General features: G+C 41.6%; 1 protein-coding gene across 1 annotated transcript; it reads right to left on the bottom strand.

Moving 5' to 3' along the window:
- Positions 1-159: 159 nt before the first annotated feature.
- Positions 160-16,787, bottom strand: LOC136675411 (transient receptor potential cation channel subfamily A member 1-like). The gene is made up of 28 exons (XM_066651943.1): positions 16,672-16,787; positions 14,022-14,102; positions 12,894-13,044; positions 12,275-12,450; positions 11,867-11,974; positions 11,184-11,292; positions 10,378-10,523; positions 10,063-10,199; positions 9,923-9,971; positions 8,255-8,354; positions 7,929-8,029; positions 7,034-7,203; positions 6,691-6,855; positions 6,478-6,592; positions 6,183-6,349; positions 5,844-5,934; positions 4,474-4,533; positions 4,194-4,292; positions 4,010-4,080; positions 3,599-3,752; positions 3,377-3,466; positions 2,966-3,135; positions 2,060-2,189; positions 1,445-1,627; positions 1,090-1,158; positions 893-997; positions 488-594; positions 160-353 (listed from the first exon to the last, which is right to left on the bottom strand). Exons 2-28 carry the CDS (start codon positions 14,082-14,084, stop codon positions 164-166), a joined length of 3,276 nt encoding a protein of 1,091 aa, XP_066508040.1. The 5' UTR covers positions 14,085-14,102; positions 16,672-16,787; the 3' UTR covers positions 160-163.
- Positions 16,788-18,673: the final 1,886 nt, after the last annotated feature.

Below are 18,673 nucleotides of genomic sequence, written 5' to 3'. Positions count from 1 at the left end.
ATTTAAGGAGGAGGATATTTTACACCAGCTTAGGTTTATAAAGATGTCGTAGAACATTATGAAGAAAGGTTTCAAGAGCCTCCACACATCCACAAACACACGCATGGCCTCCCAGACTAGTGTTGTATTATATGGGCGGAAAATATTTATGAATGTGTTCTATTCACTTCTTCCTGGCTGTGACTGCTCTGAGCAGTGGGCCCCACTTGCTCCTGGCGAGAAGTTTCTGTTTAAATTCCTGGAAAACAGGTGGTCCATCGTGGTCTTCAGCTTCTGAGCTGATCTCCATCTTCTGAACAATCAGCTTCAGCAGGTTGTGCTGTTTCTCCATCAACTCAGACAGCTCCCTCAATCTGAAACCACAACAAATCGTAATCATTATTGTTTAAGTCAGTAATCTGTAAATGAAAAGATTTTGAGCTGGTGCTTCTGGAAAATACTGTTACCGCCATCTAAAACAAAAAGCGGTCTACTACTTGGACTGTACCTGTATTTCTGTTTGGACAGCTCTCGCTCCATTGGTGTTGACTGATGAGGGGCTGGGCACACTCTGGGGATCTCCTTCCTACCTTCACTGCCACTACACACCCATCTCTTTATTGAAAATACAAAAGAAGAGCTCCCTCAAAAATACACTGGAACATCGGTATACATCCTGATTCTAGTTCCTTTTCAATTATACTATTATAATATATTCAAATGCCAATATTCTAATACACAAAATGTTTTCCAAAGGTGTACAAGAAGTTCTTGAGGGGGAAAAAAGTACAGAATCCAGTTCAAACCTAGCATCTCAAAAATTACAACTTTACAATAAAAATGCAAAATCAAGTCTTAAAAAAACGATAGGTTTTCTCCCAAAACCAAGAAGTAGGATTTTAACGATTTCTACCTTGCCCTTGTAACATTTGTTGGGAAACTCTTTGAGTGAAACTTGGTCCACTCTTTTCATAAACCAGTTCGGCAGCCGCTCCTCCAGATTTGTGTGAAGTTCAATCTGTGAAAATCAAACTGTTTCTTGTCACTCATTTCTTAAATGTAACATTTTCTTCTATCGTATGGAGAGGGTACAGTAAGATTGATACTTGCCTGCATTCCAATTTGCTTTAAGCAAGCGTTAGTCTGTACTTCTGCAATATCACCCACAGCCAGTCCAATCTATAGTTAAATCATATTATAAAATGATAAATTATTCATTATATCCGCGGTTTATTAACTCATTAAACCATTTCAGACTATTCCCAGGATTTGTATGTGGGCCGATACTTTAGTTCCTTACTTTCTTAATACCACAAATTATACACAGTTCTGTAGGAAATTGGAAACCCTTATCAGCAACTTATTTTTTTTTTTTAACCAAAAGGTTAGCCCTGTCCTAATAGCCCAACTAATGGGTGGTTAAATCATGCGTAATTAGTTGTGTAATTGTAGTCCTGTGGCCTACCAGCAGGTTCATGAGCAGAATGGGCACCAGCAGAACAAAAAATACAAATATCCCATATGTCAGCACAGGAAACGGCAGTCGCGTGGCTATGTAGGGCTTCAGGAAGTTGTCTTGGTAGTTGATCTCTCCCACCATCATGACGAAGGTCTGCATCAGGGACAGGAACATCCTGCCAAAATGCCTCTGGAAAAGAACAAGTTCAAATCTTGGCTCTGTTTTCAGGGGGTACATTTGTCCTCTTCTAAATTTGTCTTTGTCCAAGAAATCCCAAGCACTTGTGGACCTCTCGGAAATGAAAATCAGCTGTTTGTCTTCAAAAAGCTTAATGACTTAATGGCTGTTTTGTGTGGACGTTAAACAAATCGTTGCTGTCCAGAAAAAAAACTCAATTTTTGTCTAATTTTAGTGGATTACACAATTTGAACACAGCAGCTTTCATTTAAGTTGTGTGGAAATTTCCTGATGAATGGACCAATAGAAATGCTCCAAAGTGACTTGGAATAAAATCTTCTTATATTACGCTCCTGTAAAGTTACTATTTTAGAGACAAGTGTTTTTCTTTGGACAGGGGTGAAATGTAAATTAGTCTCTCTTATTTGTCATCTTCACGCTCACCTGTTCGATCATCAGAGCATAGAAAGCCAAGGCAAACGCGAGGATCAAATATATGAATAACACAATGATGCTCAGCAGTGTTCTGCAGATCTCCCGGAACATCACCACATAGATTCCGAACCTTTCAAACCTGCAGAGAAATATAACATTAATATTAAAGCCGTTCAGTTTATTAGCACTGTTTAGACTTCCTAAGAAAACAAAACATTTGATAAGAACATAGTATACAGTTTTACCCTTAATAACCTTTAACAAAAAGCATGATTTAACAGGGTCATATGTAAAACTGACTCAATTGTTCAGTGTGCACTAATTTGATCTGAAGCCCAAGCGTGAAACAAGAAGACCCAGTCAGTTCTCTGTGGTTTGAGTAACTTGGAATACAAGGGATAAAACGGGCAGTTGTGTGCTGTAATGTAGACAGCAGGCATATTAGAATTATGACTCTCCTCTTATAGTGAAAGCGGGATTAAACCGTGTAAAACGCACGTGAAGATAACCAAGTTCAAACAGAACTTCTATGTGTCTCATCTGATGCGCTCTGGCTGATCTGCGTGAACAGAAACAGTTCTGACAGGAAGAAAAGTGTGCTGTGGTGTTTGATCCTTGTGGTATTTTTGACCAAAACATGTCACAGGGTTCTCATTAGCACCACACATCTGTGTTCACTTGTAGAAATTGGGTATAAGAAATCCCATTTAATGCAAATGTGTGATTAACGCGTCACATCATCTTGGGGAATTGGAGACCTCTCTGGTGGAAAGGTTTAATTGCATCCAACAATGTGAACACCATATTGTCAAATGGGTTTTTCTCATCTTGTGTTTCCACCGGAGAGGTCTTAAAACCCCCCAAAGTTACTTAGTGCGGTTTTAATACAAGTGTAGGAGCCAGGTCGGTCCAAACCGCTGCAGGTAGAGAAGGAGGTTGAACCAGGAGACGAGAGCAGCGAGGGAGCCGGCCTGCCAGTGCCACGAGCTCTTCACATCCAGCAGCAGCGGGAGGACAAATAGCAGAGAGCAGATCGCAGCTGCCCAGTCCATCAGATTAGACACGTCTCTCAGATACTTCAGACGCTGACACAGGGAAAGCAAGGCATTAAAGCCACGGTTCTGCACATTACCAGATTTACAAATGTGACCCTAAACCACATAAATGTTTTTAACACTTAAATACGCTGAGGATTTTGGGTGTATCTGAGATAGGGGAACATTTATGTACATTGGTCTTTTATAGCGTACATACAATTGATGCACCACCATTTAACATTGTTAATAAACTGCTATAAAATGTATAATAATAAAATTGTTAGCATACCTGCTGGCATATCTGTACCATCTCTTTTCCGACTGCGTACATGTTCATCACAAGAACCAGGAACATGCAGACTGTGATAATATAACTTTGCTGTCAAAACAAAACAAATGAAGAATTGAATATTTCTTGCGTTAGAAAATACTGACAGTAATGTTCTTGTTCTTTCTGGGAACAGGGGCTGAGTATTTAGCTCATTTATGAGTACAAGAATGTGTGTGGTACCTTGTCAAGGGTTGTGGTGACCATGCTGACCATGGTGACATTCTTCTCCACTCTTAGATTTGGACGCAGGCTTACGATCAGGTAAGTGAGGGGGAACACTCCCAGGGCATACACTGTCATATTGAGCAGGTGAGCTTTCACACCGTACGCATTCCTGCAGGGCAAAGGGGAAATGAATTGATAAGGAGTGGATTCAGCTACTTTAAGGTGCATCTACCGTCTATTGGGTGCACACACACACCTCAAACTATAATCTACATAGAAGATCACCATGTTAAATGCCAAACATGGGCCAGACTCCCTATTTATACCTTTCGTTTATAAAGAAATATTGGATAAGCAGGTCTCCAGAGATGTTTGGCCTTATAGTGTGAAAGCGTGTCCTGGGCAGTCAACTACATAAACGCTTACCATTTCATTTCCAGGTATTTCTTGCACACAGGATGCGTCAGCAGCTCGACACGATTAAATTCCACCATGGCCTTAGGAAAGAGGACAAAACATCACTGTGGAAACCCACTGTTCAAATAGTTAAACAAGTTATTCCCTGATATTAAATCCACTGCTGCATCTGGTGTCCCTTTAAGATACTAACATTGAGTGCAGCCAGAGGTTTGTAGTGTTCACCCTTTTCCAAGTTTTCTGTCTTTGCGTATCGTTCTGGCTGCTGTAGCCACTGAAAATTATACTCCACCTGTCCATGAAAGAGACCAGGGACAGAGTCAGGTAGTTAGGATTACATTTACTTTTTGCAGGGGAAATATAACGCGCTGATATTCTAGCAATAGACTGTGGCTGAGCTGAATCAGGTGTGGTTCATCTAACCCTAGATAAAAACCAGAACACTCAGGTTTATGAACAGAAACAAGACCTACATAGTAGCTGCAAGAGTTCACATCTTCATCAGCCTCTGTAATGCACTTGTCAAGAAGATACTGTTAGGAAAAAATACATTTCCAATGGTCAGTCAGAGGTCGATTAAGATAATTTTTTTAAAGCATTTATTTGTGTAACATATGTTTGAAAATTCCAAATAAAAATGTTCTTCCACTTTTGGCATTTTAAGGTAACCGTTGTATAGTATTAAAAATGACAGTTGCCATTTTGTTTTTTAAAAAAGCATGTGCATTAATTTGTTCGGTTCTTGGGGATAATATTGCATCCAAATCCACGTGTGAGCTTTGGTTTAGACGATTTAAAGATGGCGATTTCATTGATTGTGAACATTGAGGTTTAATACTGTATTATTCATTCATTCATTATCTGTAACCCTTATCCAGTTCAGGGTCGCGGTGGGTCCAGAGCCTACCTGGAATCATTGGGCGCAAGGCAGGAACTCACCCTGGAGGGGGCGCCAGTCCTTCACAGGGCAACACACACATTCACTCACACTCACACCTACGGACACTTTTGAGTCGCCAATCCACCTACCAACGTGTGTTTTTGGACTGTGGGAGGAAATCGGAGCACCTGGAGGAAACCCACACAGACACAGAGAGAACACACCACACTCCTCACAGACAGTCACCCGGAGGAAACCCACGCAGACACAGAGAGAACACACCACACTCCTCACAGACAGTCACCCGGAGGAAACCCACGCAGACACAGGGAGAACACACCACACTCCTCACAGACAGTCACCCGGAGCGGGAATCGAACCCACAACGTCCAGGACCCTGGAGCTGTGTGACTGCGACACTACCTGCGCCACCGTGCCGCCCAATACTGTATTATCATATTTTTAAATAAAATGACAATTGTCATGGCGGCACGGTGGCGCAGCAGGTAGTGTCGCAGTCACACAGCTCCAGGGGCCTGGAGGTTGTGGGTTCGATTCCCGCTCCGGGTGACTGTCTGTGAGGAGTTGGTGTGTTCTCCCCGTGTCCGCGTGGGTTTCCTCCGGGTGCTCCGGTTTCCTCCCACAGTCCAAAAACACACGTTGCAGGTGGATTGGCGACTCGAAAGTGTCCGTAGGTGTGAGTGTGTGAGTGAATGTGTGTGTGTCTGTGTTGCCCTGTGAAGGACTGGCGTCCCCTCCAGGGTGTATTCCCGCCTTGCGCCCGATAATTCCAGGTAGGCTCTGGACCCCCCGCGACCCTAAATTGGATAAGCGGTTACAGATAATGGATGGATGGATGGACAATTGTCATTCTTGATACTACACAACCGTCACTATAAAATTACAAAAGAGCAAGAGAATGTTGAATTACTGTAATATATGTTACGTTTGGTTCTGACTCACTTTAAAAGACTCTGGAAGAAACTCTATCATGTCCATAACAATGCAGCGTTTTGCTGAGTTCAGTTTGAACGTGGTGATGGCTTCCTCACATCTGTAAGAACAAAGACTGAAAAGTAAAGTAATAAAGGAAAAATATCTTATTCCCTAATGTGACAGCTTAATACTAAAACGAATAAAACTACTGTCCCCTACAACCTCCGATATCAGATTAACTAGGACACGGTTGGCTCTCTGAGCGTTAAATGACGTGACTCTGTTGAGCTGCTAGTGAGCAATGGAGAAGTGAGGACCTATATCACAGTTATTGTCAGTGTTAGTTGCAGCTCTATTCCCACTAACCTGTCGCTGTCGATCACAGCGCTGGTCACCTCTTTCCTGCCGTTCTGGACAGCCTCATGCAGGAAGGAGGCATCCCCTCGGTTCAGCAGGATCTGAGCCCCTCGGCAGAGCAGTAGCCGAACAGCCGCCACGTGACCCGCACGTCCGGCCAGGTGCAGAGCCGTGTTCTAAATCAGAGAAATATTAAAGTGGAATATTCAAGAGAAATATCTCCGAGACCTCAAAGACCGGAAAACATCTCAACACATGAACTATTTTGTATGTCAGTGCAAATGAAGAAAAGACAGAAGCGTACTCCATCTCCGTCGGCTTTGTCCAGGAGTTTGATGTTGGATATGAGTAAAATCTCCATGGTCTGAGTGTAGCCCTCAGCTGCAGCATGATGTAAACATGACCAGCCTTTATAATCACTGCACAGAGATGTAGCACATAAACATGACCTGAAATCACTTAGACTGGGGTGTTTGAGCAAGGCTTATTTACTGTCAGTTTTGTGAGAATAACTGACCTGTGAAACAGAGCTCCTTTGCGAAGGAGCAGCTCAACAACCTTGACATGACCCCCGTGAGAGGCCAGGTGCAGCGGGGTCATCCCTCTCTCATCTCCCTCGTTCAAGAGCCTTGTGTCCGTCATCGTCTCCAGCAGCCGGTGGCATGTGTTAATCCTGCCGTATCTGCAGACACAACAGAGTGAGGGATTAAAGGCGGGAAAGGCCTCAAATGTAGGCAATCGGCAAAAACATGGTTTAAAAAAAACGGTTTAAATCATTGACATTTCCCTCTCTATTTATGTCTTTGTCAATCACAGGCTGCTGAAACTATGAGGGTGAAGGAACCTTCCCTTATACTCACTCAGCTGCAAAGTGAAGTGCAGACTTCTTCTGTTTGGACTTCTGATCCAGAGAAACTTCGAGTCCCAGCATATTCTTCACCGAGTCAGGAATCCCGAGTCTGCAGGCGTAGTGTAGTGGAGTACAGCCCTCTGAGTCTTCATCATTCAGGAGCTCCCTCACAGTCTCATGCTGCAGAAAAAAAAGACAACTGAATTTTACAGTGCCTCTATGAGAGCTTTATTTAAACGGTAATGTCCAGTATGGATTCCCTTTGGATACTAACAGTAGCTATAGCACCTGAACACCAGAACATGCAAATCCTTTAAAGTTAACCAGGTCTGGGCCTTGCCAGTACATGGATGGGAGACCTCCAATGATAGCTTAGGATGCTGCTGGATGTGGTGTTGCTGGGGCCAACAAGGGGCGCTGTCTCTGTGGAGCCAAAAGTCTGAGTGCAGTTATGGTAACACTTTACTGAAGAAATTGAGCCATTCTTCAAAGGAGATGTAAAACGCAAAGTCATAAAAGACCCCAGGGCATTGATGTTGGTACAGATTAGCATGTATTAGCATTGTTTTTAGCCAAAATGTGTTATATTTCTTGGATCCCATGAGTGCTCTGCTGCATCTGTGAATAATCAGGATGATTGCAGAAGTAAACTCAGTAAAACACATTCTAAAGAGGTTACACTGTTGGTGTTATTTAAAACTGCTAAAGCCAGTTCAATAACTAATACAGTATTAGACATTGTGTAGCAGTGCCTTATTTGACCACTTGGCGGCAGTGTAACCCCATTGATTTTCAAGTCTGGTTGAAGGAAAGTGCGCATAACAGACCCTAAAATTTGTATTTATTATATTTCTAATCAAATAAAATGTATGGAAAACTGACAAAGAAACAAAAATTTAAATCACCTGCAAAACTTCTGCCGGCAGGTTCTTTAAACCCCTCGGCTGCAAGATTGCCAGATGCAGAAAATTACAGCCGGCTTTGTCTTTTACCTTCAGATCAGCACCTGAAAAAAAAAAACCCCAAAATATTTAAGTAAACTGTTTTGTCTTAATGTTCTCCAGCTTCCTATGAACATCTATAGAGGCTACAGTTCAGTAATAATAATTTGTGATCTCAATATTACCCAGTCTCCAGAAAGAGCCAGCTTATAAATTATGACCTTGAGTTTAGATCTCAAGATAGCAGTAGAAAAAAAAAACAGAACTAACTGAAGTTTCCTCAAGATTACCGTGTGACAGAAGCAGGTTAACAGTTCTCCAGGCTCCACAACTGGTGGCCAGCAGCAGTGGAGAGTGGCCTTTACAGTCGATGAAGTCAATGTCTGCCCCCTTACAAAAGCCAAAGAAAACACAGTGAAGATGTGCTTTGGCAGCTGCGGAAAATATTCAATGAATGCTTTAAAATGCACATTAAATTTGTACTGAATTTTGTGAGGAGTTTATTGTATTCAGCCACTAGAACTTTCCTGAGGTCAGGTAACGGTGATGGCTAATTTGTTCTGGATCCACATAAATAAGTTCATCTAAACCTAATAATAGGAAATGTGTTATGATTGTAATTAAGGCATGTGGTTAGCATGATGCTAACCACTGCACATAAGCTTCCACGTCTTATTAGCTATTAGCTTCACTGCAAAACTGTGTAAAAACTATATGAATGTGTTTTAGAGTGTACTTTCCCCATACATACAGTGTATTCTCCATAAGAATCAGTATACAGGGTGGGCCATTTATTTGGATACACCTTAATAAAATGGGAATGGTTGTTGATATTAATTTTCTGTTTGTATCACATTAGTATATGGGAGGGGGGAAACTTTTCAAGATGGGTGGGGACCATGGCAGCCATTTTGAAGTCGGCCATTTTGAATCCAACTTTTGTTTTTTCAATGGAAAGATCAAACCTATTGCAAATTTCACAAGAAAAACAATGGTGTTCTTTATTTTAACGTAACTTTATTCATTCATGAGTTATTTACAAGTTTCTGACCACTTATAAAATGTGTTCAAAGTGCTGCCCATTGTGCTGGATTGTCAATGCAGCCCTCTTCTCCCACTTCACACACTGATAGCAACACCGCAGGAGAAATGCTAGCACAGGCTTCCAGTATCCGTAGTTTCAGGTGCTGCACATCTTGATGGTATGGTGTGGCATACGGGCTACAAAGATAGTGGGGCCATTCTTCATCAATGGAAACCTCAAGGCCATTGGACATGTGAAATTGCTACATGATGACGCGTTTCCCTCTGTATGCACTGAAGCTGGCACGTTCCCTGAGTTTGTCCAGCAAGATTGTGCACCACCACATTATGGGTGTCAGGTCCGAGCATTCCTAGATGAACAGTTTCCTGTAAAGTGGATTGGTCGTCGTGGGCCAGTTGAATGGCCCCCAAGGGCTCCCGATCTGACCCCCTTAGACTTTTATCTTTGGGGTCATCTGAGGGTAGTTGTCTATGCTGTGAAGATACGAGACGTGCAGCACCTGAAACTACGGATACTGGAAGCCTGTGCTAGCATTTCTCCTGCGGTGTTGCTATCAGTGTGTGAGAAGTGGGAGAAGAGGGTTTCGTTGACAATCCAACACAATGGGGAGCACTTTGAACACATTTTATTAGTGGTCAGGTACTTGTAAATAACTCATGAAAGAATAAAGTTACGTTAAAACCAATCACACCATATAACACCATATCCATATAAATGTCCCACCCTGTATATTGCATAGCTGTTCTTACTTGTACAATACTTACGTACAGTAAGCAACAAGAAAGTAACAAATGCAAGGCAAGTAGGAACCTCTCGGGATTATGTACATGGTTCTTATTGAGAAGTTATGCTGTAAGTCCAGGGAAAGTAGACTTTAAAACACAAATCCATGCCTTTAATAAGAAGTTGTTACCTGTGAGATCAGATACTCGGCCAGTTCGTGGTGGTCAAAAATAGACGCCCTGTGAAGGAGTAATAAGAATCAGTTAAAACAGATCCCAATCATTTTTCAAGTCTGTAAAATATTATAAAATATTATTTAGACATGAATACTTATGAAGTGGTGTTTGGCAGGCTCCATCTGTGATGTTGATGATGTCACACACTCTGTCGTAGGCCTTCAGCATGATCTTCACTGCCTCAGTTGCTCCTTGAGTGCAGGCAAAATGGAGGGCAGTGGATTTATCACACTGGATTCAGGGGAAAAACAATTACATTTTACTACATTTTATGAATTTGAAGTATTCATTAGGTGTCTCCATTTTTTTTTTCTTGAATGCTGTTTACGTAATAGCTTTTGGTTTTAGTTTATTTTTCTGTGCTGCATTTTTTAATTGCATAGATTTATACTTGAATGGGCCTAAATACCTGTTGCTGGTCAATTTTGGCTCCATAAGCGATGCAGAGTTGAATGACCTCAAGGTTTCCTCCACGGACCGCCAGGTGAAGAGGACTGCTGATGGACTTGTCCACATAGTTTATGTGGTTTTCAATGGATATGCAGTTCTCCTCTCCTATGTGCAAGACAAAAGACACAGTGTTGAATATATCATCGCTGTCGCTGATTACTTCACGGTAAATAGACCAACAGACATGCTCCGAATTTATCGGAATATCATCTTTTTACATTGACTTCCACTGAATGTTACAATGTTTTTACACTGTTTTGGAGATAAATGTTATACGGCCATGATAAACTGTACTATGACTTAGCTACACATTCAACAGTTCCCCGACACCTGCTCATCCAACATTTCTTCTAAAATCCAGGACATTAGCTGTGCGCTTTTTGTGATTTGCTCTTGTAGGAAGCCTTTACATTACGTGTGGGAACATCACATGTCATTCCAACTCATCCCAACAATGCCGAGTGGAGACTTCATCATTCAAAATCATCCCATATATGTCCAGTGGGGGTTCTCCACTCCAGTGTTTGTAATGTAACCACACTCCCAGGTCAGAGAAATAGGCAGCCCTGACCATCACTTGTCATTGAGCATTGTGACTTTTGAGCTCATGTGCAACTACTCCGCAGCTTCCTATTTTACTACCAATGGCATTCTACAGAGACTAATTGCATTGTAGCATCTATGTCAGCAATGAGTGCACCTTACGGGAACTGAACTGACTAATTAGAATGGAAATATACTTAAACAGGGCCAAAAATATCTGACCTTTTAGGAGAACCACCTCCATTGACTTCTTAGCTCCTGCAAAGGCAGCTGCATGAATCGGGAAGTGTCCGAGCTTGTTCTGTCTACACAGTTTTGCTCCATTCTTGTGCTGGAAAACAAGTGAGAGATTCATTACTCCTTCTCAAAAGTGTCCATCGCGTTTTCAACAGCTTCATCCCGTTGCCCTGCGTCACATTCCTGATACAGCGCATCAGTGCATTATAAAGCCTTCAGGAGCTGAATCAGAGACGATGGAGTTCTGACCTCAAGGAGAGGAGAAGGGCTGAGGAATGTTGTCGTTGATTGGTATCGAGACTATATATTCTTTACCTTTAGTTAGAGAACATAACTGTACGCTCTTCTATTATATTTGTAGATTTTACGCTCCATTTCATTTTCAGTTGTTATTTAATTTCACACAGTTCTGTAATGAAAGTTTACAAATATTCAAAATGTAATGTACCTTTAGGGAACACAACTGGACTTTAACAGTAAGGAAACCCATGCAGACACAGGGAGAACACACCATCTCCTCACCTGGGCCCAGCTAGCAGGGGACCTTCCCAAAACTTTGGCTAATAACATGTTTTTAGCTATTATTAAACCTATAATATATGGGTTTAGTAATAAAGTGGACAGTGATGTTATTGATCTCTAACAGGAAATGAACTACACTTGTTTACCAGTAGAAGCAGAGCCTCATAGTTGTCCACGGAAGCAGCGAGGATTAAAGGAGTGTTCCCCAGGTCTCCTTCTAGGTTTACATCCGTCTGACTGTGAGAGAGGAGTTGCTGTGTGAAACAAAATGGACAAAGCATGTAACGCAGGCTTTTAAATGCCAGGTTTGTCCAGTAAAGAACAAATCATTTTATTTATATAGCAATCAGTGCTAATAGAACATACAGGAAAAGGAAGAGTGTGTTTCACCCACAACGTTTTAAGAAAATAAAATATATAAAAAGAAATCTGGCAGTAAATAATTCAAAATTCACCAAACAAACTGATGCTGGGCCAGGAACGTTGGGAAGCATTACAGAAGAACACTTATGTAATCCTCTTTCTGTGGGATTTTTCTAAATAAGTGGACTCACTTCCACAAGGCCATTGTGTCTGAGGCTGACTGCCAGGTGCAGAGGAGACAGAAGGGATTTGTTGAGGATGTTGGGGTCAGCTCCAAGGCTCAGGAGGGTCGAGCAGCTCCCTCTCTGGTCTTTCTGCACGGCCCAGTGCAGTGGAGTGTTCCCTTCTTCATCCACTGCATTCAAATCTACACACACACACACACACGGGATTTTATGAGATTTTGAAACCACGACAACTTGCTATTATTGATATATATTATACTCATTTTTCCACACGTTCACACAGTTCTGGCGTCTTCTGAGACATGTTAAATCACAGTCATGATCAGGGGTGGAGCCACAGATGGGCCTTGGTGGGCCTGGGCCCATCCAGTCAGCCATAGCCAGGGGGAGCACACAAGATGCTGCCACCAGACGCGTGGACACTCACCTCAAGTCGATAGGCTCTTTGATGCTTTCCGTAGTGACGCTGTAACAGCTCATGTTGGAGGGTGTAGGGGGAAACTGACGACTTTATATTAAGTGTACAAATCAGAAAAAATGCAGTTTCTAGAGGACATTTCCTCTAAAATATTCCTCACCGGTATTTTGACTTCTATATCATCGGTCAAAGCTCATTCCCTCTTACCCTGCAGTCCAGCGACCTGGATGATGAGTTTGATGGAGCGGAGTTGACCTCTGGATGCAGCGTAGTGCAGAGGACTGGCCCCAGTGTCGTCCCGAACAGAGAGCTGCTTTGGGTGTTTCTCCAGAGCCACAACGTCCCCCTCCAGAGCCCACTACAACACAACAGTTACCTACTACTATACATATCCAGTAACACACTATAAAGAGAAATAAATCATTTTTAGTCACCTTTTATCCAAAATTTCTCTAAAATCAAGTACATTTATTGGTGCTTCCTTTGCTGTGGCAACAGTTCTACTCTTCTTCTCATCAGAGGTAAGGTCCTGAAGTTGCTGTTTTTCATTCATTCATTATCTGTAAGCGCTTATCCAGTTGAGGGTCGCTGTGGGTCCAGAGCCTACCTGGAATCATTGGGCGCAAGGCAGGAATACACCCTGGAGGGGGTGCCAGTACTTCACAGGGCAACACACACACATTCACTCACACGGACACTTTTGAGTCGCCAATCCACCTACCAACGTGTGTTTTTGGAGTGTGGGAGGAAACCCACGCGGACACAGGGAGAACACACCACACTCCTCACAGACAGTCACCTGGAGGAAACCCACGCAGACACAGGGAGAACACACCACACTCCTCACAGACAGTCACCCGGAGCAGGAATCGAACCCACAACCTCCAGGACCCTGGAGCTGTGTGACTGCGACACCTACCTGCTGCACCACCGTGCCACCCTGATTGACTGTTTCTGGATCCCAAATCATCCAAAAGGTGTTGCATGGTTCTCCATCACATTCCTCATACCAAAAATGCAGTCCCATAGCTCCACTGTCCCATATTTCAGGGCTTTAGCCTGGGTTCAGATCTCATCTTGGGTCAGGAGGAGTTTGGTGTGTTCAGACATTGTGTTCCAGTTTGTTCCCACAGTCCAGAAACACAAATTGTCCACTGGCATTAATCTCTGAACGTCTAGGAGTGTGTGTAACGCCTTGTCATGTGCTGGCACCATGTCCAGTGTGTGTTTTTTTTTTTTGCGGCCAGATATTCTAGATACTCACTCCAGATTCTCTTCAAATGCTTTGAAGAAAATGAATGAATGAAAAAATATTTAAATGAATAACATACAAACCTCAAACACATCTGTGAAAATCTGGCTGCTTTCATCCATGTCTATCAGTCTGGAAAGACGCATAGTATCCAACTTGCTTTACTACACACACACACACACACACACACACACACAAGCAAACACAACACATAAAAAAACAAAAAATCATTGTTTTTTGTTCTTAATTCAACATTTCTGGATTCTACTTGCATTTACACAGCATTTAATAATAGTATTTACATTATTTTAAATATAAATAACTTTACTGTAATATATATATATATATATATCGAATGAATGATTATTGTCCTGTTAATGTAGTATTTTTCATTCAAAGACGGTTCTAAGAATATATTTTTTAAAAAGTATACGTGATATGAAAATTTAACCTGGCATTATTTCTTCAAAACAGGGAGGTTATATCAAGAGATATATGATATAACTCAAATTCCTGAGTAGAACATGTTCAGTATATTGAAATTGAGATTTCAAAACCAGTAACAATCTATTAACGATGAATATCAACAAGCAATAAACACTTACAGGAGCACTTCTTTAAAGATGCTGAACACTGGGTTCTTACCTGGCCAGACGCCCTGTTGCACGCTGTTAGCTTTTGAGTGGCTCATTATCAGCGAATAGGGTTTATATAGAGTGGCTTGAATATCAAATTACTGTGTGTGTGTGTGTGTGTGTGTGTGGGTGTGTTGTGTTGGCTCTGAGTCTAATGGGGTTTACAGTCAAGGAGGGAGGGGGAAAAAAAACAAAACCAAAAAGAAAGAGAAGGGATTGAAATTTGAGAATCATCAGCTGTCCTTTTGATGAGATTTTATGTGCAGAATAATACAATTGTGAAATGTCATGATTTGGTTTAATTGCCTTTATGCCTATTGTTCTTGGGGCTAATCAAATAACCAAGCATTACTTCTGAGAAGTGTGAAATCAGTCATGGGATGTTATACTCATCTAAACTGCTTTTCTAACATCAGCACGATTCATTAGGGCAGTGAGATGGCTTCCTGTAGCAAACTAGAGGAAATCATTTGGGTGATCCTTGTAGACGTGAAATCAGAGACAGTAGCTCATCTGTTACTGTGGATTATTCTCAGTCCAGCAGTGACACTGAGGTTTTAAAGCTCTAGCAGCACTGCTGTGTCTGATCCACTCGTACCATCACAACAACAATATCACATCAACATCACATTGTCACTGGAGCTAAGAATGATCCAACAGCCAATAATTCCCTGTCGTGTGGTGGTGAAGAACAAGGTGAAAGGGGTTTACAAAGAACGCTGAGGAACAGATGTACTATATTCTGTAATTGTAAAAGCAGAGAGTGCACTTCTGTGGTAAATGGAGCAGATAAAAGGTCAGCACTCTTGGCCTTGATTCCATGAGATTTTAGGGAAGGAATAACCTTCTGACAAAATATAGTCCCTCAGTTGGTGTTTAGATGATGATGTTGATGTTGATGACACTAATATGCCACTACTATTGTCCGATAACGGTTTGAGTTTCTATTAAAGTGGCCAATAAGGAGAAGAACAAAGCAGGCAGTTCTAATAAACTGGACAGTAAACAGACTCTTGGTCAATGTCTTATAACACAGAGTTACTTCTAGAGGAGAGAAAGACTTTGAAAACTTCAAAAGCAACAACATTTCAAACATTCCTTAATAATTCATCAAAATCCTTCAGTGTTTTATTTAGTGTTTACGTGTGGGTTACTGTGGGATACCATGTCTTTCAGCAGACTGCAGAGTAATAAATATGATCAAAGGTGACAGCAATCACAGCGATCCCCAATGAAAGTGTCACTAAGATATATCACCCTGCTAATATATGGAGTGGGCAAGGGGTTATAAATTGTGCCTGATCCATGAGATAAATAAAACACAGTTGACTTCTGACGGGACACACAGCGATGCAGCGTTAATGAAGTCCAAGTGCAGTGTTCACATTCTCAAACTTGTGTTAAATGTTTGATTCTCTCTTAAAAACGTAAACTATGATATTTATCAGATTGCAGGTATTTTTTCAAACTCTTGTAACAGAGCTGATTTGTCTCGACTAGAGCTGGTCTGAAATGGACATCTTATATTATATTATATAATGGATTTCTTATATATGCTGCCTTTTAGATGACGTCTTTTTCAGAGCCATCAATGCTTTCTGTGGAATAATGCCAAGCCACAGAGAACGCAAGACCTGTCTCTCTGAATTTACATGGTGACGCAGCAGGTAGTGTCGCAGTCACACAGCTCCAGAAATCTGGAGGTTGTGGGTTCGATTCCCGCTCCGGGCGTCTGTATGTGAGGAGTGTGGTGTGTTCTCCCTGTGTCCGCGTGGGTTTCCTCCGGGTGACTGTCTGTGAGGAGTGTGGTGTGTTCTCCCTGTGTCCACGTGGGTTTCCTCCGGGTGACTGTCTGTGAGGAGTGTGGTGTGTTCTCCCTGTGTCCACGTGGGTTTCCTCCGGGTGACTGCCTGTGAGGAGTGTGGTGTGTTCTCCCTGTGTCTGCGTGGGTTTCCTCCGGGTGCTCCGGTTTCCTCCCACGGTCCAAAAACACACGTTGGTAGGTGGATTGGTGACTCAAAAGTGTCTGTGTGTGGTGCCCTGTGAAGGACTGGATAAGCGGTTACAGATAATTAATTAATTTACTTACTAAACTTACTGCCTATCATTTTTGCAGTGACAGATCCGTCTGCAGTTTTTCGTATCTAAGAGGTTCTGCAGGCCATCAGTGCAGGCCCAATATGCAGAGATTTCCAAGAGAGGTCTTAGGCCTATTTGCTGGTCTTTCTGCTGAAAGAAAGGGTGATTACTGGAGATGCTTGTGTAGGATTTACAGTGAGTGCATTATTCATTGCGAGGGAACACCTCATCCCCTAAAGTGGTCTCAGCCTGAGCGGTCTACCACACTCAGAGTAATGGAATCTGTTTGTTTCCACTACATCTGTGATGTTTTCAACAAACTAAAATTTGCTTTCCATGACATATATATATATAAATATTGATAATTAATTGCAAACCTGCCCTCTTTAGACGGGTTACTCTGCTCTACTTACTCTGATTCCACTGCGCTGGTGTACAGTTAGAGCCCTTTTGTAAATGCAAATTTTGTGTTAGTCATCCTCTACCACGTTTTTGTTTTTGACCACTTGGCTGGATATATTTGGGTGGTGGAGGACTCTCAAACAGAAAGAGACACTGTAAAAACCCATGGAAAATCAGCTGTGCCTGATACACTCGCATCAAATTACGTATCTATTTCTGAGCACATTAGATATAATTGATTGAAAATTTAGTAATTTAAAAATGATTAAATTATTTCAAGAGATTTGAACATATCAATGGCTGCTTGCATCCATCAGTTCACTGTGAGAAGGACAATACTAAGGATAACTTTTGAATATGAAAAAAAAGAAGACTCTGGTGTTTTCAGAACACTGGACTTTGCCACCTCATAACCCAGGGTTTTGAAAACAGTGGCTAGTGAGTGTACTCAGCAGCATCTAAAAGGGCATAGCAGCTGTTTGCTGACTCCCTATGATTTTTCCAATTAGTGTGAATATTTAGCAGTGGATGCTTTTGTCTAAATCAGGGCTGTTTTCTTCTGTTCTGGACACTGTCCAGCCTGATAGTGGCTAGAGGAAGTTTAGTGCTGCCTAGATTGCTCTGGTGCCTCATTAATGACATTTGAACAGAAGCAGCAGACAGATGGTGCCGCATTTGCAAACAACAGCGCTGATTTCCTGGGTCTAACACACACATACACAATCAACCTCGGAGAGAAAGGCTTGGAAGAAAACCAGATCAGAAATCACATCTGAATCCCCCCCCTCGGTATCAAACGCCCTGATATGAACTCGTAAGAATGTACAAAACACAACGTTGGGACAGTGTGTGGAATGTTCGTAAAAAGTAAAAAGATAAAATGTAGATAAAATTACCTCTACTTTTTGAAATCATTGTATATTTTTAACACCACCCCCAACTTTTTTTATAAGGTTAAATATTAAAAATCTTGTTTTGAAGTTGTTTGCATTTAAATACAGGTCAAAGTGGGTTGTAAATCATTGCTTTTGTTTTTAATTGCATTTCACATACTGTCCTAAATCTTTTGGAATTGGGTTTGTAAGAAGAACACCAGATTAAAAATCATATCTGAATCTCCGCCTGTATCTAATGCCCTGATATAAACTCGTCTGAATGTGGGAACGCCAAAACACACAAACATGCGGAGTCATGCTCCAGGATGGATTCAATATTAAAGAGCCTAGCAGCTGTGTGAGGTGATTTCTGCGTAGATTATCCAGAGACAACATTGCATCATGCGATTCTGGAAAAAGTCCCATATTATAAGTTATAATATGCAAAATTCAAGACCTGTTTAACACATAATTAGATTGGAATACTGAATTATAGCACACATTTTACAATTTAAAACTATGGTTCATATGCAATTTAAAATAATGTGTTAGTAAAACTACAACACAGGATAAACAATTCCTGACCTCTAAAATCTGACCATTGGTAAGATAAAACATGACAATTTTTTTTGGTTTCCTTCATAACCTTTGCATATATTCATTCATTATCTGTAACCCTTATCCAGTTCAGGGTCGCGGTGGGTTCAGAGCCTACCTGGAATCATTGGGCGCAAGGAGGGAATA

Source organism: Hoplias malabaricus, chromosome X1, assembly GCF_029633855.1.
Source record: "Hoplias malabaricus isolate fHopMal1 chromosome X1, fHopMal1.hap1, whole genome shotgun sequence".
Lineage (NCBI taxonomy): Eukaryota > Metazoa > Chordata > Actinopteri > Characiformes > Erythrinidae > Hoplias > Hoplias malabaricus.
The sequence above is the reverse complement of the archived record's forward strand: the minus strand, read 5'-3'. Positions and strand labels throughout refer to the sequence as shown.